Source organism: Sinocyclocheilus anshuiensis, unplaced genomic scaffold (assembly GCF_001515605.1).
Source record: "Sinocyclocheilus anshuiensis isolate Anshui unplaced genomic scaffold, SAMN03320099.WGS_v1.1 scaffold914, whole genome shotgun sequence".
NCBI lineage: Eukaryota > Metazoa > Chordata > Actinopteri > Cypriniformes > Cyprinidae > Sinocyclocheilus > Sinocyclocheilus anshuiensis.
The window spans coordinates 3,546,609-3,572,724 of NW_015539870.1; the positions used below are offsets into that span (position 1 = coordinate 3,546,609).

The window sequence follows — 26,116 nt, forward strand, 5'->3', positions numbered from 1 at the left end:
ATGTCTTCTGTATGGGTCAGTACAGTTGTTTATTTCCATTTTACTTTAACCATTTCAGGATAAAGTCAATCTACATTTACATTTCTTGCTCTGAAAGTGTTGTTTACTTAAGATAATAACTTTTCAGAAGATTTAGTACTTTCTGTTTCATTTGCAGGATGATTTGGATCTCCTCCTGGAGTCCCCCTCCTCTTTGACTGTAAATGTAAGATTGTACAGTGGTTTTATACAGTCATACATTTTATATAGTAGGTTAAACAGGTTTAAATATCAACATAATCCATGTTTTACTAAGTCAACAGTACGTGGCACCATTAAGGAGAAGCCGGGCTTTAATCCAAGCGAGGATGCTGCCGCTTTAAGGAAAGCCATTGAAGGCATTGGTAAGTCACTAACATGGGTGTGGACTTTTAGTGCACTTACACTGCACACATCCAACTGAGATGTTGAAATCCTGTTGCTTTCTGTTTGCTGGCTGTTGACTTTATGTCACAATGAGGAACTGTGTGTTTGCATTTGTAATTCCTCAGGCACTACTGAAAAGACTCTTATTGACATTCTGACGCAAAGAAGCAATGCCCAGCGCCAGCTGATCTGTAAAGCTTATCAGGATGCCACTGGGAGGGTAAAATACCATATTACCTGTACACATGTTGAACTAACTGTTGAATGTTGTCTGACATTTAAAAACATGCATATGTTGTTCATCTTAGACTCTTTGCGATGCCTTGGAAGGTGATACAAATGGACATTTTGAAGATATTTTGGTGGCCCTGATCACTCCTCCTGCTAAGTTTGACTGCCAAGAGTTTATACAGGCTATAAAGGTACAACACAATGAATTTTCTTTTTGACTGCTAATAGTTTAAATGTCTTTATTTGGAATTGAACCAAGATTGAGTCACTGAAGTTGTAAACACATTGAGTTTGATCACAGGGTGCCGGTACAACCGAAAGCATTTTGATAGAACTATTTGCATCACGCTCCAACCATCAAATCAAGGCTATGTGTGATGCATATTTGGCTGGTTTGTATCTTTTATTGTTACTTATTTCATTTTTTATCACCTTAAAAATATCTTTCACAACATTGTTATGGTTCTTTGACTCTTGGATCTCATTTAAATGCTGTCTGTTTTCCAGAAACTGGAAGAGCTCTAATTCACGACCTGAAATCTGAAGTGTCAGGGGACTTTGAAAAGACCTTGTTGATCCTCGCTGAGGTTCAGTCAAATCAGTTTTTTATTTATTTATTTAAATTCATTCAAATGAGCGATGCAGCTGTCTCACTTACAATATGTTGGTCTTTCTAACTAAAAGGGCAAGAGGGATGAAAGTACAAATGTCGACATGGCAAAAGCTAAAGAGGATGCCAAGGTGAAGTGAAAACACTATTGCTGATGTTTTATTAAGTGTATACATAAGTACAATCAAACTCTGCTAAAAGAATCGAATGAAAAAACTAAACATACTTCAGTTATTCTGCGCATGTATGCCTGTGTATTAAAGGGACAGTCCAACCAAAAATGAAAAGTCTTTTATTATTTATTCACCATCATGTCATTCCAAACTTGTATGAGTTTCTTTCTGTCATGACAACTCTTGAAGAGTTTAGCATGGTAATATACATGGCAGTGTTAATGTGTTTGGTCTTGGCGGTATAGCTCTGCTATGCAGCTGCTGTGGCAGAGCAAGTACCGAGACTTGCTACTGCCGATGCATAACATACATGAAATTACCCTGTAGCAGACCTATACAGGTGGAGCTGGGGAAGGTGGAGGGTTTCTGAAGCGCACTGCAACTGCTACAGCAAGCACTAGCCTAGTATTTGAATGTTGAGCAGCAAGCTCATTGGCTGCTGATGTGAAAAGAAACCAATCAGCTGCGCCATGTGAATAATGATGCGATAATATTAGATTTAAGTTAGAACCTACTGGCCTGCGCCATCTAGAGTTTCATGACAGAACTTTGTATTTCTTCTGCAGAACATGAAAGAAGATCCCATTGACTTCCATTGTGTTTTTGTTCATAGAGTTTAACATTCTTACCAAAATTCTTCTTCTATTATTCCCACTGTGCAGGTCTTGTACGAGGCAGGAGAGAAAACGTGGGGAACAGACGAGAGCAAGTTTATTGACATCCTCTGCCACAGGAGCGTTCCTCAGCTCAGACAAAGTACCATCTGCTGGCTTAGTTTCATATCCCTCATTTTCTATACTATTTTGTAATAATTCTGAAAGAACTGTAAACTTAATGTATAAGAACTGTACGGAACTGTAGTTTTAAAACCACTGAGTGATGATCAGTGTTCCTGTGTGTGAAATGTGTTTCAATCTTTATCTCTCAGCTCTGGTTGAGTATAAGAGTCTGAGCGGAAAGACTCTTCAGGAAAGCATTGAACGAGAGGTGTCTGGAAGACTGGAGGAGATTCTGGTGGCGATAGGTGATTATTAAGTGTTTGTTAAGGCAATTGCTATTCCTTATAAGTACTTTTAAAAGTGTACAATTTAATTTGAATTTTTTTAGATGTAATTAATTTTTTATATTATTTTGTTTCATGCTTCATTTTCTACTTGAAAAATCTCATTGAAAATGACTGCTTTAGTGAAATGTGTGAAGAGCGTCTCATCATACCTCGCAGAGCGTCTGTATAAAAACATGAAGGTCAGAACTGTTTTTCTGTATTCACTTCCCCTATTTTGTCATATTACAAAAATGATGTACAGTGAAATGTCTAAAACTGTGAAACATGATTCTGCAATGACTCTATAAGCAGACTTTTTTTGAATAAGAAACATTTGTATTTTTTTCAGGGTGCTGGTACCACTGAATCTACCTTAACTAGAATCATAGTGAGCCGTTCAGAGGTTGATCTGCAGGACATCAAGGCAGAATATAAGAAGCTCTTTGGCACTTCTTTATACTCTGACATTGAGGTAAGAAGTATTAAATGAGAACTTGTCTACTGAAAAAATGTGGTGTAGAAACATTTGCCAGGAAATTGCTTGTGCTGGTAAACTTCACAAAGAATTGTCAAGTAACACATTGAATTAAATGTGAAATTTTGAAGTAGAAAGACTCAACTAGTATTATCTTGTAAAACATACTCCATTAAACTTGAAAATCTAGATTCTAAGGCTTTGTTCAAAATCCTTTTCTGCTTCTATTAATGTGATTGTAACAAGACCCTGTTGCATTTTCTGATGTACACCTTCAGTAATAGCTGAACGGCTCTGGTTAAAGTGTGAGGTAGGGAGTAACCTTGACCAGTGTCTGATAGTGATCTGCAGATGAAATGATTGACATTTTCAGTGGGCAGGACTGGTGATTAGCCCCACCCTGTAGGAAGGGCCTTGTGTGTGTGTGCTCTTTTGGCTATAACTGCCTCCAAGTCATGTGTTTATCATCATATTTTCAAACTGAGTTCACATGAACACCACTGTAATGTTGTGATTACCAGAGGGAGGCTGGATTTTCTTTATCTGAGTTGGGGCGTGTCAGTGAAAAAATAATGATGGAGGATAACTAATTCAGTTTTAATTGTGTTGACTGTTTAGTTTACATGAATTGTGTGCTCTGTTAATAAAGAATAGTGATACAGCTGGTCAGAATTCACTGCTCACTTGGCGGGTTTAAGAGGTTAATGATGGGAAACATTTCCCATCATTCTCTGTGGCTGCACAAGAATTGTAAAATGCATAGAAAAGCATGAGTTGCACACTAATGCACATCCTTTACTTTTCAGTTTGCTTACAAAAAAAGCCAAAAAGCATCCCATCTTTGTCAAAAAGTGAAAAAGGAAGAATTAGCCTAAATTTGAAAGCTAGTCCATTGTTTTCTGAACAAAGTCACTCGTAAAGATGATGACTTCTGAACACGTATAGTAGGATCTTCCCAGAGGACTTGCATGTGGTTGATGCATCTTGAAGAGGTTCATAAATTTAATTTAGTTAATTCAGTTGACTGCATGACAACATCCAAAGTCGTGCCGATTTGTCTTGAGGTTCAGCATAAAACCAAATGGGAAAACACATGAGAGTTTAACATTGTACTGCAGCATTCTTTGGACCGTGTGTGCCTCTACATACTCTCTAGACCATCAAACACGCTTTGCACTGTGACCTGACAAGCCCATTGTAATAACAAATCTGCTGCTTTAAAGCAGTCATGTTTCTTTGTTTGTTCCCTTTCCATACATTACTGTTCCTAGTTTACTATGAAGTTGCTATTGCCCTCAAGTCTCTTCATTTTTGCCACACTAAAACAAGTCCTTTTAACAAAGATAATCAATATATTTCTAAATAATAAATAAATAAAGGTTCTCAATATTTAGCAAGTGCAGTATGAGGTTTAATGTCAGTAGTCACATTAATGATGTCCTTTTTATATCTTTATTGTAGTCTGAAACGTCAGGGGATTTTTGTCAAACCCTGCTGAAGATCTGTGGTGAAGATGGAAAATGAATGTATCCACTGCCAAAGAATTCATCACCGCTGAAGTGCTATAATGTGAATGTCCAAATATAATTTTTATTACAATTACAATACTATTAATAAATCAGAAGAGCTTTATGAAATGTATTTTTGAACTAGCTTGATTTTTTTTTAATCATAGATAACTTGTATACTTGGTTTTAGAATAACCCTAGTATAACACAAAATATTTTTAGAATCAGAAACTACACTTTAATTTGTCAAATTTTTATTACACATTATGTCTACATAGTGAATGAATAGCTGACATTTTTTCCATGCCATTTTGCGTTTTGAGATGGTCTTCAATGTGTAGTTTTGTTCCTGATGCAGCAGGTGGCAGTACATGTATTTGGTAGCAAATTGGTCAACAATTAAAATCTCTTGGGATTTCAGTGGGACAAGCATTTACGTGACTGCTCATTTTGCCTTGTCACTCCCTTATAAGTATAAAACCAGAAGTAGGATGACTTTTGGTCATAATTCTGCTGCAGAAATTAGACTTTCATCCTCATTTGGAAATTATGAATACGGTATCTAATCCCCCAAAACAATGCAGATTGTCATGAGAAAGTGATGTTTGCAGATGCTGCTAAAACCCACAAAAGATTCTTAGCCGCTTTCACCAACAAGCACCACTGATAAGACTTGGAAACGTGTTTTAATTTGCTATGGAGCACCTGTAAGGTCACAACGACAGATTGTGAAGTGATTTGAGGCCCTGAAGTATGATTTTGTATGAGGGAAAATCATTCTCATGTGATATAGCTTGAGAATGTGCTAATATTACACTTGGTAATAAAGCAAGATGAAATATTATGAGCAGCAAATAACTGTTTATGCAATGAAAACTGATTTTACATACTGTAATTTGGATTTTTATTGAAATTCATGTCCTAATTAAACATGAGCATGTGTAAAAACAGTCTGCAGTCTACAGATCATCTTAATTACTGTTCATAATATACAGCTGTTATTACTTAAAGGGATAGTTCACCCAAAAATGAAAATTCTGTCATCATTTACTCGCCCTCATTTCGTTCCAACCCTGTATGAGTTGCTTTCTTATGTTGAACACAAAAGAAGATATTTTGAAGATTGCTGGTAATCAAACAGTTGGTGGTTGCCATTGACTTCCATAGTAGGAAAAAAATACTATGGAAGTCAATGGCAACCACCAACTGTTTGATTACCAGCAATCTTCAAAATATCTTCTTTTGTGTTCAACATTAGAAAGCAACTCATACAGGGTTGGAACAACCTGAGGGCGAGTAAATGATGACAGAATTTTCATTTTTGGGTGAACTATCCCTTTAAGTAAAAGAAAACCTGACTTCTAAACCACATTGTCTCTTTTCAGTTAGTCTTCAGACAGGAAAAGAACAATGCCCTGGAAAATCCCTAATGCCACTAGAGTAGAACAAAACAGTAGGATTAAAACAGATTTCAGAATACGATTAAGACAATTCAGCTCTTTTATTATGTCATAAATCCATAACGTGAGACATTTGGCATCATTAAGGGATTAAAGGCATGGAACAAGGTCAACTTTAAAATGGCATACAGAAAAACACTCATTGTCCTGAAAGATTACGATATTTAAGCAATAACTTGTAAAATAGAGTATACCGAATACAGTTCTTCTGAGATTCAATTGTACAGGGAAGTCGGATTCGTTCTGTTGGTTTCGAGTCTATTGAACCGATTCTTTCACGAGTTCGACTGAATCGTTCAACAACTCAACATTTGGAGTGAATTGAAGTTTTGACTTAGGCTACGAAACGTTTTAATACTTTTTTTTTTTTTTACTAGAAATGTTACAAATTAATTGTACTGGAAATATGCTTATGTCTTGAGTGTTTTAAATATTACTTTATAAAAACGTGCACGGAGTGTGAGGAATAATGATTCACACTCCATGACGGAATAATGATTTCCTGCCAGTTCCACGGCACGATTTTCTACATTAAATATTTTGTTCACTAAATAAGGTAACTGACATTTCAGAGGTAACAACAAAATAGCTTCAAACAAAGCAGAAAACCTGGAAATAACAGCTGGAAGGGACCCTGACGAATTTACTTTTGACGACTAAAATACACACAACGGGTTCAAACATTAATTTTTTTATTCAGTTTCACCATTCAGATATTAATTCAGGCAGTTTATATTATTCCAAATAATCAAATAGAGAAAATCAAACCACCAACAGAAGTTATAAAAAGATGAGCTAGAGAAACATTAACACAAAAGGTTTTTTCGATATATGTTCATAATCAATTCAGTGCAAATATAGTGATTTTGACCCATTGTTCACATAAAATACTGAAGTAATGCTTTCTTGGTCATTTAAATGCCCAGTTCCCAGTGCTGCTTTACACATGAACTCAAATGTGTTTAATACATCAAAACAACTCCCTTTACCAAACAAATATCTTTTAAAAATCGCAAAATTACAGTATTACCCTCTATCATAGAATTCATCAGTCACAGAACAGTGATAGTTAAGAGCATTTCAATTAAGGACATTCCAGAGAAGTGAGGCAACATATTAACAGCATACAGTTTCACAACTCCAATGATACAACGGGGAAAAGGCTCAATAAAAAACAAAATACATAAAGTAACAGACAAAGACACTCGATATCCAGCAGAGAATATGTATGAAACATTTGTTCAGGCAGACAAACTCAACTGATTGCATGAAACGTGATTTTCATTGCACGTAACCCTACAGTAGGGTGTTCAAAGGCAAATGAGAGGTAAAAGTTTCATTGTTTGATTCTATTAGCACAACTTAAAATAATGCCTAACCATCAAGACGTTTTTAACTTCAAATCATTGCTTCTGGCTAAAATACAAGTCCTCTATCCATAATACTGCATCTGAATCAGGAGAGAAATATGCAGTTAAAACACCTTGATGGATTTGTTTCTTACATATACGCAGCTTTTGGCTTCACAAGATGTTAATTGATTAACTGGAGCGGTGTGGATTACTTGTGGATTATTGTGATGTTTTTATCAGCTATTTGGACTCTCATTCTGACGGCACCCATTCACTGCAGAGGATTTCCATTGGTAAGCAAGTGATATAATGCTAAATTTCTCTCAATCTGTTTTGATGAAGAAACAAATGTATATCTGTCACGCTTGTACATCTGATGAAGAAACAAACTCATCTACATCTTGGATGTCCTGACATTTTCAGCAAATTTTTATTTTGGGGTGAACTATTCCTTTAATAAAATACAGCAATTTAGAATAGACAATTCACCTGGAAAGTATCGTTCTGGGATTTTACTGACGTAGAAAAGGAATGCTGAGGCGGCAATCAAATACATGATCATGACTCGAGGAAAAAACACCTGCAAAGAGATAAAGTGTTCGGTATTAATAATAGCACAACCTTCACTGGTAGAAGTGATATATTGCTATTTCCCTCCTCACAGTGTCTCCAATAATACATGATGCAACAAGCAGATATATCACCTTTACGATTTCAGAGTCAAATCCTCCATTGATCCAGACCCAGTGGCAGGCTGGGATGATGCCGTATCCGGCCACAGAGCAGAACATGACAGAGCGCAGTTTCTTCCACTGCTGTGTGAGGTAGAGCGGATGAATCTGAGCCACAAACACAGCCAAGATGAGCGCCAGCACCGTCAGCAGGTACACCTGCCTCCAAAACTGAAACAAATGTCATGTGTTACTACATCCGCAAAGGATATCAAAAAATTGATTGATACTCAAATCTATATTCATACTTAAATCAGATAACCATATCTACATAAACCAAGCTTTTAAAGCCATGTACAAGCAAAACATGATCTTACTACAGACTCTTTCTTTAATTATTTCTTTAAGAACTTAATATATTTATGAATAAGTACAAATAAATATGTATAATATATACACTACCGTTTGAAAGTTTGGAATAATTTTTTTTTAATGTTTTTGAAAGAAGACTCTTAAGTTCACCAAGGCTGCATTTATCTGATTAAAAATGCAGTAAAAGCAGTAATATTCTGAAATGTTACAACTTAAAATAACTGTTTTCTGTGTGAATATATTTTAAAATGTAATTTATTTCTGTGATCAAAGCTGAATGTTCAGCATCATTACTCCAGTCTTCAGTGTCACATGATCCTCCAGAAATCATTCTAATATGCTGATTTACTGCTCAATTATTATTGGAACTTAATTGTTCTTATTATTATCAGAACTATAACGTTTTTTTTTACAGAAAAGCAGTATCTGCTGCTCATACGGTTATGGAAGCCATAACATATTTCCTTCAGTATTCTTTGATGAAAATAAAATTCAAAATAACTTGAAATACAACAATAATCTTTTGTAACAATATGTTTTACTGTCACTTTTGATCACTTTAATGCATCCTTTCAGAATAAAAGTTTACTTTTTTTTTTTAAACAAAATCGTACCGCTAACTTTTGAATTGTAGTGTATCAGTTTTCACAAAAATATTAAGCAGAAATAAGAAATGTTTCTTGAGCACTAAATCAGTATATTAGAATGATTTCTGGAGGATCATGTGACACTGAAGACTGGAGTAATGATGCTGAAATGATGCTTAATGATGCTTTGATCACAGGAATAATGTTCATTTTCAAATATATTCACATAGAAAACAGCTACTTTAAAGTGTAATTATATTTCACAATATTACTGTTCTAACAGTTTTTTTATCAAATAAATGCAGCCGTTGTGTCTTTCAAGAACACACAAAAACCTTTTAATAAATAAAATGTAATTTTAATTTAATACATACAATAAAACATTTAAATAAAAAATACAAATACATTAAAATAAAGCTGTAAAAAGAAACCATCAATCCTCATACTTCAAGTCCGCTCTTATAAAACACATCTGTCATACACTGTTGCAGTAGAAGGCATAGAAGACTCCAGGCACATAACATCCCAAAATCCCCACAGATATTCCAGCATAGTCCAGAGCAAGCCAGCGGCGACACGTCTTCTCCGAGCGATGACAGCAGAACAAGTGATAGCCCACAGAGCACAGCATGCAAACCTGACCATAGAATACAAAAAGAAAAACCCATTAATTCATATGTAACACTTATTTGTATAGGTAAAATTTCCCACCGCTCATTTTATGTATTACCTGAAAACAAAACAGTCCTATTGAATAAATGACATAGTCCTCTTGTGACGCCCCCGCAGACGGCAGGACTGTGGCCATGTCATTCACTCCCAGCGAGAAGAACAGCAGGAACCCAAGCAGATGACTCCAGATGTTCACCGTCTCATTGGACAGAATGAATATGCTGTGGGATATGAGAAATAATGAGTAAACGAACGGCGACACATCTACACTATCAAAAGGGAAAGAAACACACCTTTTGAGGCACAGTTTGGATGGCAGGTGTGCTCTGTATCCATCTGTGATGTACGGATTCTCCTTCAGAAACACTGGGATCTGTTCATAGGTGTATAATCGAATCCCTCTCGGCACAAGCACAGGCCAGTACTGATAACTGCCCAGCTCAATGTAATGAGTGCTCTTGAGGATGTTCTGAGGCATCTTGGTTCATGTGGCTGGAGGAGCAAAGCAGATGCATGTCTCATTCGTTTCAATAAAACACTATGGCGGTCTCAAAAGAGCGAGCTCCCTATGCACACAGTGCTTGAAGTGGGCCGGTACACTTCTATATTTTAGCCTTTAAAAGTAACCTGCACTTTTTTGTGTGTACCGGCACTTCTGACATGTTGCCGTTGTAGTGCCGAAATTTGCACCCTGCCAGATTATGCACCCCCTAGTATTGGTAGGTTTAGGGTTAGGTGTGGGGCTGGGATTAGGAAATCAGGTAGCGACTTCAACGAGGGGGTGCATAATCTGGCAGGGGTGCAGAATTCGGCACAACACCGGTACTCGCGAGTAAAAGCGTCAGGGTCTGGGTGATTATATGATCCCACACTATGATTAGAAAGGACACTATATAAATCACACTACCCAGGCGGGATCACCTCTCATCTCGACCAATCACGTGAATGAATGCAAGCGGAGTGTGTGGGGCGCGAGAGCATGTCAGGGGAGGCGCGCGGAGTAGTAGAATAATAATTAATGATTGATTACTAATTTGAATCAGTACTTTAGAACGAAAATAATATCTTAAAACTAAAAGAAGCAGGCTTTTGCGATCACATCATTTTAAACCGGTAAACTCCTGCAAAGTCCAAGGATCCAGTAAACGAACTCAAATAGTAAGTTCAAAACAGCATAATAATTTTCATATAAATTATAATAAATGATTTGCGCCTCAGAGCGAGCAGACGAAACGCAATGAATGCGGTCATTGCTTTCGGAGGTGGATGCTGCTGTTTGGGAACGCAGTCGTGTAAGACATTTCAGGGAGGCAATTATTCAGAAATACTTTGATGGCAGACTTTGCTCGGGCATTTCCGAATGACCAAAACCACATTTCAGAAGCTGTGAATGAGATCTGTCCGCTGGTTAGTCAGGTTATGCCGTCCCATAGCGCAAAGTCACATGACTTGTTTTGATGCGCTTGGAGGAATTTATTCGCAAAATGCATTTCCATCTCCCATTATTCGCATTAACCCTTTTCCGCGCAAGTCAAAATCCACCTCCAGCGAGCGTAAAAACTTTGTTTTATTCGAAATTCAGCGTTTCCATCTCTCGATTCTGATGCGATACTTCAAAATGCGCATAAAAGCATTTAAGCCTAAAACCAGCTCCAACAAAAAGCCCTAGAGATAACGGTCTAGATTTAAACTAGGACACATTGTGCTCCTGTTCGAGTTTAAATAGCTTTTCATATATTGACATCTATGGCTGGTAAGATACATTCAAATACAAAAGTCTGTATTTTCCTGAAAGCTATTATATCATAAACACAACCAAACAAGCAATACATTGCCGTTTATCGCACTACAGATTCGAACATGCATAAATGTTTTGTTTGTGCCGCTGATGTGGAGCAGCTAGCTGCGCTCTAACGAGGATTAGATTAGGCTTTTAAATCCATTAGATCTCAGTGTAAGTACGGCAAACCCCTCACCTCCAGGCAAAGGCCTGCCGTCTATCCCATTCAGCCCTGTCTGTTCCTTGATTTCTGCTTAATATCAGAATATGAGCATCATGTTGATGTTAGCCGTCCAGCTAAAAGCTAAAGAAGCGAGTGCGTGACATAAAAATCCTGCGACAGACACACGACGCGACGGCGCGTCACTCGCGCTTCATGAATGATGGTTTTATTTGATGGAAAAAAGCATTTTATGCAAAGAAATTAAACAATAATAAATAAAAAAAACGTGACATAAAATTAACATTTCGTATATAATTTTTTTATAGTTAAATAACGTGTCTGATTCTCAATAGCCCTTTTACTTTTCAGCAAAATTATCTCTCATAATGTAAGAGATTAAGATTATAATTTGGAATATCCAGACATTGTAAAATGCTATAATCAGACATTATACAGTCTGTTAATTGTTTCATACCAATCCCTGCCTAACTGTGATCTTTCACTGTCAGGCGTTAATCTCCATATAATCACATATTCTGTCAGACCATTTGAGTAATCATGTCAAGAATTTATTGTTCATAGTATCAACTCATAAATTAACCATTTGACATTTCATTTTTAAGGTAATACAGGTTGTTACGTTTCAAAGACTAACAATCATTAAATCATAAACGCTCACAAGTGAACTAATAACATTTATTTGAATGGATTTAGATGCCATTTACTTCATTAACAAACAATGTCACAATGCCACTGATGAATTTAATGTAGCCTGCCTGAAAAGAGACACATGATCCTCCAGAAATCATTCTAATATGCTGATTTGCTGCTCAATTATTATTTGAACTTACTTGTTCTTATTATTGATATATTCTAATTGTTCTTTGTATTGATATAAAGTTTTTATAGAGTTAAGTTTCTGCTGCTTAATACTTTTGTGGAAATCATAACATATTTGCTTCAGTATTCTTTGATGAAAAGAACATTCAAAATAACTTGAAATACAACAATAATCTTTTGTAACATTATAAATGTTTTTCTGTCACTTTTGATCAATTTCATGCATCCTTTCAGAATAAAAGTTTTAATTGATTATATATATATATATATTACTGTTAACTGTTGAATTGTAATGTGTCACAGTTTCCACAAAAATTATAAGTGAACTACTATAATTTATTTAATGGATTTATATGCCACTTACTTCATTAACAAACAATGCCACACATGTAATCTATTGATTAAATCAAATTGTTATAAATAAATATAAGAACAAATAATTAAATACAAATCTCCATGAATTCACGGGATAATTAACACCTTTACTAATAATGATGAAATTATGATAATTTACATTTTCTTTCCTTGACAAACCCATTCATAATACACTCACAAGAAGGCACTGTATTGATTTGTAACTAGAAAACCTTCAAAAAAAATTAATTGTTAAAGTTAAAAAACCATATTCAAAGACATGCAGAAAAAAATCAGCAGGATAGATTTATACATTAAGATTTAAAACTCAAAGGTTTTAATTCAGAAGTACAGTTCATACAGCTGTGGATTCCCCAATCCTTGTCTGAACGTACCTGAAAAGTGACATTTATATTGTCAATCCTACATCAAAATTTCTGGCCTTTCCAAATAGTATCTTAAAATTGATGAGAACTCACTTTAAAGTAAAGGACACTTTGTGTTTGGTTAATGACTCTGAACCCGGGTGAATTTGATGCAGCGCCCCTGAAAGACAAAAACCCAAAAAAGCAGGATGTTACTCTACATTACAGATCCATAATGGAGGACCGACTATCCCACCACCACCTCTTACAATCACACTCATCTCAATGATCTCTTTACCCCATTATCTCTTATGAATTGTGAAATATGACAAATCAAATCCCCTCATGTTACTAGCTATGCCCTCATTTTGAGACTGCGGTGAAAGATCTTTCTTCCACTATTCACTGACTAGTCCATATCACATTAACTCAAAACTCATGCTAAATCATCCACACTGGATTTTTTTAATGCTACTCATATGGTAAAAAAATGTATTGTTTTGACAATATTTTGTCACGCTGATAATTTGGAGTAATTGAGTTCAATTGAGAGGAGGTTTAATTTTAATTGGTGGTAAGGAAGCAGGAATGATGGAGGTCAGGCAGGTTGATCAAGCAACACTAATGCTTGACAAACCCTGTTTGGACAGATCTGGTACCATGAATGTAGAACAGGTACCAGTATTAATAATTAAGCTCTATTTACAGCCAGTGTGAATCTTTGGCATGAAAAAACATGCTCAACAATATTTTATACAAAATATTTTTCACATTTTCTGAAGAAAATGAGTGGAGCTCGTCTATGAAAATCCTGCCACTGCGTTGCAATGGCATTGCTATAATAATAATTTAGGAAACAAGTAATAATATAAGAAAAAATGTAAAAAAAAATAAATAATAATATACTAATATAACATTACATAATATTACATAACCCTGTAATTATTATTATTTGATTTTTCTTTACATCTATTTCTTGTCTTTTAAGAAAAAAATAAGAATTTTAGTAAAAGAATTAATGAACTATTTGTGCAAAGATCTACTACAGCCCATAGTCAAACATTTCAACAATATTCTCATTGTGCCTCGAAGGACGTTCAGTTAAACTCAAACTAAGTGTGACGGTGCAATCAGTGAGAGGTCAGAGGTCACTCTCGACACTGCTGACATCATGACAACTTGAACTCTGACAGTCAGGTCAACCTAATGAGTGTAATAGTGACGACTCCTCTCTGATGAGTGTGTGTTTGAGGGTCAGTTCATGACCAGTCGGAGCACCGCACACAGATGTACCACCATAATGAGATGTATGACGAGAGTGTGATCTGGTCTGTCTGTGACAGGGCTGTCAGCCTCGTTTGTGCAGCTGATTAGTGCTAATGAGCCTTTTCAGCGGACCAAACGAGGGACTGAACTAAGTTGTTGTATGAGCAACACAATGGCTCTGTTCTACAGCCTAGTAAGATTTCTACATAAGCATCATAGGCTTATTAGTGCTAATGAGCCTTTTCAGCGGACCAAACGAGGGACTGAACTAAGTTGTTGTATGAGCAACACAATGGTTCTGTTCTACAGCCTAGTAAGATTTCTACATAAGCATCATAGGCTCCTGACCAGATCAGCAGCAACATTATGCTACCATCTAAGGCTACGTTTACATTAATCCGGAGAGATTTTAAAACACATCTAGTTCTCTATGTTTTGGCTTTCCACCACAGAGATGCCGTTTTTGTCCTGCGGAAACAGAACTTTTTGAAGACGCTCCAAAACACCTTTGCATTGTAGTGTGGACTATGAAAATGAAAGGTATTTGAAAACCATGACGCACTTTTAATCGTGATGCATATTGTACCTATAGATTTCTATGGTTATACGGGCATTTGCCAGCTATGTGCTGTTCACTTTCACAGTGTTGCTAAAGATAAATGTTACTTTGTAAAATCTTTATATTACATTCCTGCAAATATGACAGAAAATGTACTCGCAATTGCCGTCCTGTGGCAAAACATGGCAGTTGCATTTAGACCAAACATATAATGGTGATTGAGTGCAACCTGGACGCAGCAGTAAGTGGTGATTTTGGATATTTTGCTAATAAAATGATTGTGCCAGAAGAATGCCATGAAATCTTTATTATGCCTGATCTGTCAGTATCATCTCAGTGCGCTTTTATTACATTTTATGCACAAACAATAAGATGATTTAAGCATTTTCTAACATTTAAGTGTGGGGACGAGAAACTTTCGGAAAATGCTTTAAAATACTGGTATAGACGGACAGCGTTTTTTAAATGAAAACACCTTCTGAATCCGAATTAATGTAGACTTGTCTAAGATACTGTACCTCCTTTTGCCAAATTGCAGACTGCTTTACAAAAAGAGCAATCCCTTAATGCACTGTGAAAAAAATCAATCTGAGAGAAATTACCATTAAAAATATACATATAAATATAAATACTAAGTATAAATGCAAAGTATCAACAAAAAAAATGTAAATATATACAATTTCACTTAAAATTTCTGTTAAGTATTTTTATGCTTGTTATAGTCTCACGCTATTAGCTTAGTAACATACACCAAATTTAATTAAAAGCAGTAGAGAACTAAGTGTACAGTGATGTCTTTGTAGGTGGAGTGCTATTTATATGACACAAATTTGTTGTTCCCTGTGTATAGCGTTCCATGTATGTCTTCACAACTCATCAATTTACTGTTTTCTTTACCTGAATGAATCTAAAAAACATGAAAAAATTAATTTCTTTATTGATACAAAACAAAAGCTCCTTTCTTGTTGTTTATAATAATATACAGATTGCATAAACCAAGGCCACCGTACCTTGTCATTTGCTGTGGGTCTCATGATAGCAACTCTGTCGTATTGTCTACGCAGCAATGCTAACACAGCATCAAAACGCCCCTAAAAACATTCACATTACAGAAAAATACACAGAAGCACAACAGTATTTTTAAAAATACATACGTTAGCACAGTCCAGCAATAAAAAGCCAAAGTGTTGACAGGAAACTTACTTTAATGGGCGTGTACCATTTGTCTGGGACTGGGGCCTGATATGTTGGTGGTGGTCTGGGTGGGGGTCTTTTTACCGGCTCTTCAAACTCCTCCTCTGGCATTGTGACCACAGCATTTTTAGCTTTCGCTAACCGCGCCCCTTCCTCTGTAGAGCCCTTCTCACCCCAGCGAACCTGTGGATGCTGTGAGCTTCAGCGTATATCCATAAAACTTTTGTTCTATGTTCTTTTGGATGGCGTTGGATTATCGCGTTACCTCCATCGGGGTGATGCCACCAGGCCCTCTGGCACCGTAATAAGACGCATCCACTGTAGGCCATTTCTTCTTCGGCAGAGGGTCCTCCTCAGGTTCCTATAAGATATGTACCAAGCATTTTAAGAAATGGGCAGTTCTGCAAATTAACATTTCTTTCAAGCCCTGATGTAGTGTACTTACAGGTATTGGGCATGGAGGCGGAGGGCGAGATGGAGGTGGATCCCTGATTACCTGTCATAGGAGGAGAAAAACAGCACTTATAAATAGTAATATCTCACTAATATACACATTTGTGGAAAATAACATAAGATGTGTATCTGTAGCACTCACCACAGTGCAGCAGAGAGGCCAGAACCACCAGAGCACAATTAGACCCAATAACACCAGCAGCATCAGGATGACAATCACTATCACTATCCCATCAGACTATAAGAAATTTAAAAAATATGTTTGATTTATAATCATAAAAGTTGTGTACAATTTTATTCAGAAAGGATGCATTGATTTGATCAAAAGTGACAGTAAATATATTTAAAATCTTACAAAAGCTTTCTATTTCAGTTAAATTCATCAAAGAATCCTGGAAAAACAAAAATGACGCAATTGTTTTCAACATAATAATCAATCAGAAATGCTTCTTGAGCAGCAAATCAGCATATTAGAATGGTTTCTGAAGGATCATGTGACACTGAGGACTGGAGTAATGATGCTGAAAATTCAGCTTTGCATCACAGAAATACATTACATTTTAAAATATATTCAAATAGAAAACAGCTCTTTTAAATTGTAATAATATATCACACTATTACCATTTTTGCTATGTTTTGGATCAAATAAATGCAGCCTTGGTGAGCAGAAAAGCCTTCGTTTCAAAACATTATTATATATAATTGAAATATATCTGAAATATATTTAAAAATAAATATTACATGGGGAAAATTTAAAAGAAAATCAGAAATTTAAATACTAAAATTACTTAAAGGAACACGCCACTATTTTTGAAAATAGGCAAATTTTCCAACTTCCCTAGAGTTAAACAGTTGAGTTTTACCGTTTTCAAATCCATTCAGCCGATCTCCGGGTCTGGCGGTAGCACTTTTAGCTTAGCTTAGCATAGATCATTGAATCTGATTAGACCGCAATGATATTATGCAGCACCTGAAAATAGTCCCAGCTAGGTAACTTCCAATAAGCCTATTTTCAGCGCTGCGTAATATCATTGTGTCTGCTGCACCCATGGTACGGCAGCAAAGTTCCTTGATTATTACACCGGAATGAGAGTATAGTTCCTAGCCATATCGGCCTAGAAAATCGCAACTTTTCATTTTCCGTCGGTCTTAGTACACGATGTAACTACAGAAGAGTCAAGTTTTAAATAGGAAAAATATAGAAACTCTTTGGTCATTTGTGAACGAGATAAAATAGTGGAGTGTTCCTTTAAACTGAAATAAAAAATCTAAATCTAATAAAAATAAAAGCGCATAAAATAATTAAAACGTAAAAAAATAAATGTTTACTCAAATATTACAAAAATACAATAATAGTATATATATATATATATATATATATTATTGTGATATTTACTGACCTTCTTAGTAAACTTATGTATTATTAAAGTTGGTTTGTTAAGAAATGTATTGTGTACTTACACATGTGGTGGCATATATTGTGATTGGACTTGAAATGAAAGACTGGCCATTATTCAGACTAATGAGCACATCGAGGGAGCTGTTGAGAGAGGGAAAGTCCGCTATTATATGATTAAATGCCAAAGACGGAGCATAGTTCATAAGACCAACAGCGCTGTGCTAAAGTATTCTTTTTAAAACAACAAGATGAATGTCTCTTGAAAAGTTTCTTCCATCTGTTTCAAACTTGGCCATGATGAAAAGCAACCATTGAGTCATTTTGCATGTCTCTTTAAGGCAGTGCCCTACGGCAAACAAAAATGTGCTGCCATCACACACGCTGCTTTGTTTCAGCCCTGCACTGAGCCTGCTCCTTATCAGTTGTCTATTAGCTAAGCTATAAACAGAAACTGAGATAAAAACACCCAGGAAAAAATGATGAACTCGTTCCCTTTGCATGTCGGCTTGTAACAGCTGTGGCTCTGAATGGAGAGCCACTGTTCTCCAACTGAAGCTGGTCCAATGCCACTTACTGTCCAACCTCGGTCAGCACTGGAGCTGGACACAGCACGTAATTATCCTTCACTGCACTCGGCTTCTCATCTAGAAGGAAGAGAGAGCAGCATGAGACTGCCGTAAAATGCCAAACACAGGCTGAAACACAGAGGCATTATTTAAGGATGTGGCTGCATGAAACTTCCCCATCGGCTAAAAAAAAAAAGAGCAAGAGCCTCGAGGCCACGCAGAACTTAGGATCTCTCTTGCTAACAAAAAATAATAACATTGTGGCTTACTGTGGCACTTATTCATTTGCTAAATGGGGAGGTGAATTATATGGCTTGTTTTGTAAGGCGTATCTTTGTGGATATGTTTTATAATAGAAGGAATGCATTGAATGGCTTACTGTAAGGATCCTGTTGATTGACAGATAATGTGCAGACCACACCATCTGAGGTTCTTCCCTGCGTGAATCCCCTTCCTCGCAAAACAATGTTGAATGTTTCTAAAACACAGTGTTTACACTTAAATTAGTCATGATCATTAGTTCAAATGGATAAAATTGGGTTTACATGGACCTTTTAGGCTGCATTTACACTGCAGGTCTTGATGCCCAATTCTGATTGGTTGACTCTATCCAATTTTTTGGACAATCAGCTTACATCTTTTAAAAGTGACCCATATCCAATATCTGCATTTATGCTATACGCTTGGTGAAACAACCCACGTTAGACGTTGACCTAGAAACAGGGTTGCCAGGTCTACGAAACAAAACCAGCCAATTGCTTATCAAAACTAGCCCAAAACTAACCCAGTCAGTTTTTCTGTGGTTTTCCCCTCCCTGTGGGGGTCCTCTCCCTCAAAATCGCATTTTGGGGGGAGGAGAAGATTGCTTTAACATGCAAACTAAAAAACAACCCACGGCAACAGCGTAACACTGTATCTACACTGGACAGACAGTTGTCGTGTCGCGCTGCAACTGCTACATTGACACGGGGCGTCGATGCTTGACGGAAAGCGTTTTTGAAGCTTGGTGCTGACGTGACCGTCATAGTGAGAACAGCCAATCACATTACTTTTCTGGTGTTGCATGAACGTGATTGGCTAGTGTCTGCGCTAGGGTATTTGCATAAGGTGATCTGATTGGCTGATGCCTACATTGGCGCTTGAAAAGTTGAAAGTTTTTCAACTTCTGCCACGAGCAACACCAGAAGCGCAACGCAATGGGTCCACAATTCAGTTCGGCAACGCATGACGTCACCCATTCAAAGTAAATGAGAAGCGTTAACGCCGACGCCTCATGTGAATGCACCGTAAAGGCAATCTACACTGGACGCGGCAAAGTGACCATTAAAAATCATTTGTACTTTGTGTCAGTACGTCATAAATAGAAAGAGGCATCAATTTACTGTCTGTGATTTGTCGTGCACCTCGCGTCCGGTGTAGACACTGTGTATAAGCAGCCCATTTCCGCAAGAAAACCGCAGACTTGGCAACACTGCCCAGAAAAGGGTAGAGTTTTGAATAGCAATTGGGATTTGTTTCGGAGACCTGGCAACCCTGGAATATCCGATCTGTTCGCTTACATGGCATATGCAAATGGACATATCTGATTTATATCAGATTTATTTCAACGAATATCGGAATCCATGTGCTTTTTTCCTGCTTACACGTTCGTGGGTCATATCCGATATGTGCCACATGCAGGGAGGAAAACCATGTAATTTAAATGCGGCCTTAGACGTACCATTGACGCAAATGCTGGAGGGCTCAAGGTTAAAAATCTCTACACAGGACTTCTTTAAAATCTGTAAACACAAATGCAAGTCAATTACAAGGCAGCATACAAACCGCATGCAAGCATAGCAATCTTTGTTTGTGCTAAGCCTCACCGAATTTACAATGGTTTTGAGGGCCTGGAATCCATCCACAACAGGAAACACTTGATCTTTGCTGTCTGCAATATCTATAAGCTATGGAAACATATTAAATCTGGCATATCATGTCAGAATTTTTTTCTCTTCAGAATCTCACATCGCTGAAGCTGCCAATTTCTGAAGCAATCTTGCTACCTTTTCCCAAGCCAGAATCAATCTCTTTCTAATGTAAAATGGGCCGGATATGTTCTCTGCAGAATGCAATTACTCTCATTATCCTGCCCGGACAAGCACATCCACTAACGTCAATATAAAGGATCCCTCTGTTACACTAATGCTGTTACTAATGCACATGAAAAAAACAATATCGTCATGACAACAACATTCCCGTGACAGTGATACACTAATGAACTACAATAGATTCAGACAAAGCAATGTTAGAAAATATATTTTTCACATTTTCTGAAGAAATTTTGTTTTGCTCGCCAGTGTGAAATGCACCAATGATGCTAAGATGGTGTGGGTGGCTGCCAAGGTGTTGCTCTGGGGTTCAGAGTGAATTTTAGCACGTTGATATGCAGTTGCTAGGGTGTTCAAGGTGGTTGCCAGGATGTTATGTGGTTGCCAAGTGTTTATAAGGATATTTTTGTATGGTTTCTAGCTGATTGCTTAATGATCCAAGTCAAAAGAGTCCACATCCAAGTTTATATATTGTAGTCTCTAGATATATTTTACAATATAAGTCTACTATGGGATTTTCCATCCATTTTATTATCCAATAGATGAAAATTGTATGTCTTTAATATTTAGGCTACAGCAGGTTCCATCTCCCTGCTGAAAAGTCTTACCTGGTTTGCATCAAAGTCCTTCACACCAACACAATATACTCGTGCACCGTACTGCCTAGCCTGATCAGCCTGAGAAAGCGAATGGGGAATTCATTAAATACTTTATTAAAAATTAATATGCATAATATTAAAAACAATAATAAACCCAGAACATGTTAAAACTGTAAGGTGGAAGTTATTAAGTACCTCAACATACAGTTTTTTTTTCATCTCAGTTCAAATATGTAATTGTTTCCATGTAATAAATACTGCCATTGGTTATGCAGTAATAAAGGAGACATATTATGCCCCTTTTTACAATATGTAATATAAGTCTCTGGTGTCCCCAGAATGTGTTGTGAGTACTCATTCACACAGAAGTTGACTTTAAAAACACACATGAGTTACAAAAACAGTCGGTTATGTCTGTGAAGGTAAACTGCTACGAAATAAATCGCATGTTTATTTTAGATCTAAATAGTGTTCTGTGCTCGTCTGTGCAGAGAAAGTCAGAACAGTTAGCATGTTTTGCTCAAACTTTCGCCATGGCATTAGAACTGGTACACCGTTGTGAAATCTAAATGACAGCGCGTGGGTGTAAACTTACAGATTAAGGGGCGGTAATATTATAATGAGATCCCTTTGTGCTTTACCTCTTTCACAGCAAGGTCATGTAGATAAACCTCCAGCTTCCCATCAGTCAGTGCAATAATGATGCTGGATGCTCTTGCGCCCTGGGTAGTCATTTTTTTTAATACCTAAAATGTTTTTATTTGTTATGATCTCTGAAATACATAGGAGAAAAAAATATGCAATACATGCTTTTGGTGATAATATATCATCCACTTACCTTTCTTAACCCCTCATGCATGTAGGTATCACCAGCAGGTCTGATCTTGCTCAAACTCTGCAGACCACTATCAATAGCTGCCCTAAACACCCAGGCAAACACACCAGCTTTATACTTTTTTGTTTGTGTTACAGTAGGATTTATACTAAAAATACTACAGTGCAACTCAAAATAGACTGAATGAAATCTCACCTGTCTCCAGTGAGAGGCAAGACTACTTCTGCACTAGAGGAAAAGACTATGAAGGACACTCTCATTTTCGGGCTAAAGGAAGTAGAAATAATCAGTTATGAATTGTAAAATCAAATTTACTCTCTGGGTGGGTAACAGAAATGATAGGTTTTCTGAAAGAGTCTGATATATAACTTTATAGCAGTGCAGTGGTTGGTGTAAATTACAACCGTGACACTATTTGAGGTTGACCATTGTGCCCTAACTTGCATTAACTAGGTCACCATACCACACACTAATCCAAACATACATTTGACACAGACTGAAGTTAAACATAGTAATCTAAAATTACGTTTATATTTAGTTCCACACATGTGCAAGAGCTTGAGACTCACACAAGTGGTCAGACAAGACTTCGAGTGTGGGAGTGCTGAAACTCTATAACCCCTTCAATAGCTTTTGTTATTTGTTAGTTGGTTATAAAAAACTTGTAGTTTCTTACCTTACAAAACGATTAGTAAGTTGTTCCACAAATCCATAGATCTCCATCCAGTTGTCAGAAACACTGCCTGACCTAGAATGATGGTGAACATTTGCTGCTTTACAAGATAAACAGGGCCATATAAGGGCTCCTGAGAGCTATGTAGAAAAAAAAACTGTAGACTACCTAAAAATACCAGAACTAATAATGAGCTCACTGGAGTTATTATTTTTATTGATAATATTTCAGATAAGTACGCGCCGAAAGAAAGTGAGAGAGAGGTGTGTGCGCATGTGTTTGCACGTTTCATAAACATACATCAGCCTATAGACATACAGAGCCAATGAAACGCTGTTAAACTAAACTCACCGATCCAACACAAAATACAAATCAAAGGCTCCATGGCAGGACCCATCTTCTCCTTTCCCAAAGGAAGTCAGGAGAGAGATGCAGAAAAGTTGGAGGACCCAAGTCGCTTTAAAGGCATGATCGCTGTCTCCTTTCATTCCTGTCAAGTGATGCACGTTGTTTGTATGGGAACACGTCGAATCCAGTGATAGAAACGCAGTTGACGCGCGTGGACGGAGCGCACCACCGAGCAATAAACAGCCTTTAAAAGCCACTCCTGCTGCGGTCTCCGGGAACTGTCATTCGCTTTCTCCCGTTTTCAAAAATCCATGTCCAGATTAATTTAATTCCGTAAAGTTTTCTTTTTTATTCAAAGCGGGTCCGGTTTACGCATTCCGTGCGCATGCGCTTAATGTGTAGTTGCGCTCCTGTAGCTACATAAAAAGAGTAGGGACAACAATAGCAAAAGGATGCTGGCCATATGGGTCATTCCTACAATTAGATCCTTGAATAATATTTAAATTGTACTTTTGACATAATTTTAGATAACTGTTATTATATTAATGTAGAATTATAATACATATATTTTTTTATTTATTTTTAATTTTTAAAGTATATTAAAATGTTGTGACATGACTAGACTAAAATCGCTATAAATGTAAGTCTGGATATCCTGTACACATTCTAGGCTTTTCAGAGATACCAAATGTTTGGAGGTTTCATCAGGACAACTCCCTCTCCTTGGTCTTTAAAAATTGCATACATTCACTTTATGACTAAATTCAGCACTCTTGTGGAAATAGTATAATATTTTGTAATTCTCATTTAAATCGGACTCATTTTCAAATTGTTTAACATAAATGAATATCTCAGGACAACTTTAGTGGGGTTTCAAAGCAGAATATGACTTTCTGTTGTGAGACATGCATCAATACATGTGGACACCAGGACATACTATGCTTATCATGCATTTTAGGTAGACATAATAAGTGGATAGGGAAAGAAATTATATCAATTCTATGAAATATGAGATTTTATATGAAAATGTTGCTACGGTATTCCTCTCATTATTATCCTTTTTTTAAATTACATGTTGCCCAAAGAACACATTAATATGCAAATTAGAGACAATTAATAGATATATTGATTATAATAGCAAAAGACATTTTTGGCCATGTTTGCGCACATATTGTGTAAAGTAAAACAGTATATCAAATCATTCTTTAATATCGTTCATACCATGGTTGAGAAAGTTTGAACAAATCTTTGTGCAAAGTTTGGTTCACATGGAAGATTTCTGGACCTGAAAACTGATTTCCATTAAACGCCTATTAAATGCAGGCACTAGTATGCATACAAAATGCAAAATAAAAATGTTCTCTAAATATCTTTTTCCAACATTGTTCTCATGTCCGTTTCACAGAGGACAAATTATAGAGAAAAATAATTTCTGGAACCTAAAAATTGACTGGCACACTGAATATACAAATTTAATATTTAAAAACATTGTTTTGGTAATAGAGTCTTGTTTTCATTTTCTTATTAACTTAGTCCCTGGTGTCCTCTCTCTCTCTCTCTCTCTCTCTCTCTCTCTCTCTCTATATATATATAGTGCCCTCCATAAGTATTGGGACAGTAAAGACAAATTTGCTTTGTTTAAGTATATGTCACATTTAGCTGTTTCAACACATGCATGTCTTACCAAATAAAAAGGAAAGAACTTTTAGAGTTTCATCCTCTATCTGATGTGAGCATAAGTATTGGAACAATTGAACTTAAAGCAAAATATAAAAAGTTTAAAAGCTTAAATTTAGTTGCAGATCCCTTGCATGCCATCACAGCAGTGAGTCTGTGGCCCATAGACATCACTGGACCCTTGGTGGTACAGGTGTAAGACAGTATTTAAACACTTCACAAAGGTCAGAGGTCAGAAACTATAAATAGTACATTGGAAAATTAACCATTTGAAAATAGGTTTTTAAATAATGTAAATATGTTTTTCAGATGATTTAATCAGACATGTTATGCCAACAATGATTTTGGCACTGTTATGAAACATGTTTAATGTGCTTGTCTGCAACATGGAAAGTCAACATTGCAGTAAATCAAATTGATACCTTATATATATATATATATATATATATATGGTAGATTGGTAGATTGTAGATTGTAATTGACTTTTTAGGAAGCCCACAGACTAGAACAATTAGTTGAAATTTAATAACCAGGTGCCTGATGTATAAACGTTGCACACGCACAAAATGGGCATGGAAATGTGTGTATGCACACATTTAGGATGAAATCTACTTAAAGTTTTAAACATGAGGCCCCAGGGGATTTGAAAGGCAGCGCATTGCAGAAAACACCTTTTCATTCATAATCAAAAGTCACTGCATAGATAGATAGATAGATAGATAGATAGGCCTGTATGTGAAGGCTCATATAGCCTGCAGTCATAACACTGGTCAGTGATGATTCTCGCCTGAGCGCACTGCTGTTAATATAAAAGTAATGCACGAAAGTTCACACTGCACGATTCATATTAGGGATAAGAGCACAGAGGGAGCAGGACGGGTCAGGAGGTTTGGGGGAGGAGTCTCGTCATTGTTTCCCGCAGATAAATGATTGCGTTCGTAATTTAGAAATCATCGCTCAGAGCATCCAACTCACTCCAAGACACCGACTCAACGGAGAGGATCTTATAGCCTATGCTTAAGATTAAAATGGTAAGATGCGTTTATGATGATAGTTAAAACTCTATTTAAAACCACAGAAAGTGAATTTCAAAGTGTTGTCTCAGGGTCCAGAGGGAAGAGCGCGTTTTCTGCTGGACGCAGCGGCTGCGCTGAGCAGCATCAGCACCTCTCGAGCCGTGCCTGCAGGAGCTGTGCTCGGTCCATGCGCTCTAACACACACCTCCCTCTGTGACAGCATCGCTTTCATCGCCTGCAAGTGCTCGGACAGACGAGAGACCGCCTAATATGCTGCAGGTAATGTGCGCGCTATAATGACTTATAGACCGGGGCTATGGCGTTATTTTACTGACAAATGTCGAGAGCGCATTATTGTAGCGCGAAAGCACATTAATA

At 36.8% G+C, this 26,116-nt stretch overlaps 3 protein-coding genes and 1 pseudogene across 4 annotated transcripts; 2 read left to right on the forward strand and 2 right to left on the reverse strand.

Moving 5' to 3' along the window:
- Window positions 1–5,386, forward strand: LOC107685135 (annexin A3-like). Its single transcript, XM_016481648.1, has 13 exons — window positions 1–15; window positions 158–205; window positions 296–383; window positions 531–625; window positions 714–827; window positions 938–1,028; window positions 1,144–1,223; window positions 1,321–1,377; window positions 2,082–2,175; window positions 2,348–2,443; window positions 2,606–2,664; window positions 2,814–2,936; window positions 4,401–5,386. The coding sequence occupies exons 1-13, from the start codon at window positions 1–3 to the stop codon at window positions 4,461–4,463; spliced, it is 1,023 nt and encodes a 340-aa protein (XP_016337134.1). The 3' UTR covers window positions 4,464–5,386.
- Window positions 5,387–7,703: 2,317 nt separating this feature from the next.
- LOC107685136 (progestin and adipoQ receptor family member 3-like) lies at window positions 7,704–11,679 on the reverse strand. Its single transcript, XM_016481649.1, has 6 exons — window positions 11,538–11,679; window positions 9,855–10,053; window positions 9,620–9,782; window positions 9,371–9,526; window positions 7,964–8,161; window positions 7,704–7,839 (listed from the first exon to the last, which is right to left on the reverse strand). The coding sequence occupies exons 2-6, from the start codon at window positions 10,037–10,039 to the stop codon at window positions 7,705–7,707; spliced, it is 837 nt and encodes a 278-aa protein (XP_016337135.1). The 5' UTR covers window positions 10,040–10,053; window positions 11,538–11,679; the 3' UTR covers window position 7,704.
- A 1,143-nt stretch (window positions 11,680–12,822) lies between these two features.
- Window positions 12,823–23,422, reverse strand: LOC107685134 (anthrax toxin receptor 2-like). 2 transcript variants are annotated; one of them, XM_016481646.1, is made up of 19 exons: window positions 23,049–23,422; window positions 22,701–22,772; window positions 22,220–22,291; window positions 22,028–22,109; window positions 21,831–21,935; window positions 21,199–21,267; window positions 20,366–20,446; window positions 20,221–20,281; window positions 18,880–18,978; window positions 18,509–18,578; window positions 17,997–18,075; window positions 16,678–16,773; window positions 16,528–16,578; window positions 16,348–16,443; window positions 16,092–16,265; window positions 15,899–15,979; window positions 15,786–15,795; window positions 13,178–13,244; window positions 12,823–13,093 (listed from the first exon to the last, which is right to left on the reverse strand). In XM_016481646.1, the coding sequence occupies exons 1-19, from the start codon at window positions 23,183–23,185 to the stop codon at window positions 13,054–13,056; spliced, it is 1,542 nt and encodes a 513-aa protein (XP_016337132.1). In that variant the 5' UTR covers window positions 23,186–23,422; the 3' UTR covers window positions 12,823–13,053. The 2 variants fall into 2 exon arrangements, with proteins under 2 accessions (XP_016337132.1, XP_016337133.1); XM_016481647.1 differs by lacking the exon at window positions 15,786–15,795 and having other exon boundaries at window positions 13,014–13,093.
- A 2,313-nt stretch (window positions 23,423–25,735) lies between these two features.
- LOC107685166 (PR domain zinc finger protein 8-like) overlaps window positions 25,736–26,116 on the forward strand; it is a 3,520-nt pseudogene continuing 3,139 nt past the window's right edge.

What these genes read in the sequence shown, in the direction of transcription:
- LOC107685135 (XM_016481648.1), top strand. An exon ending in CCTTGTTGATCCTCGCTGAG is followed by an intron (nt 1,224 to 1,320) that starts GTTCAGTCAAAT and finishes TCTAACTAAAAG; the next exon opens with GGCAAGAGGGATGAAAGTAC. An exon ending in CGTTCCTCAGCTCAGACAAA is followed by an intron (nt 2,176 to 2,347) that starts GTACCATCTGCT and finishes TTTATCTCTCAG; the next exon opens with CTCTGGTTGAGTATAAGAGT.
- LOC107685136 (XM_016481649.1), bottom strand. Translation starts at nt 10,039, where the DNA reads ATGCCTCAGAACATCCTCAAGAGCACTCATTACATTGAGCTGGGCAGT. An exon ending in TCCAAACTGTGCCTCAAAAG is followed by an intron (nt 9,783 to 9,854) that starts GTGTGTTTCTTT and finishes CATATCCCACAG; the next exon opens with CATATTCATTCTGTCCAATG. An exon ending in TTGACTCTGAAATCGTAAAG is followed by an intron (nt 7,840 to 7,963) that starts GTGATATATCTG and finishes ATCTCTTTGCAG; the next exon opens with GTGTTTTTTCCTCGAGTCAT.
- LOC107685134 (XM_016481646.1), bottom strand. Translation starts at nt 23,185, where the DNA reads ATGAAAGGAGACAGCGATCATGCCTTTAAAGCGACTTGGGTCCTCCAA. An exon ending in TTGCCTCTCACTGGAGACAG is followed by an intron (nt 22,110 to 22,219) that starts GTGAGATTTCAT and finishes CTGGGTGTTTAG; the next exon opens with GGCAGCTATTGATAGTGGTC. An exon ending in TCAAAACCATTGTAAATTCG is followed by an intron (nt 20,282 to 20,365) that starts GTGAGGCTTAGC and finishes TTGTGTTTACAG; the next exon opens with ATTTTAAAGAAGTCCTGTGT.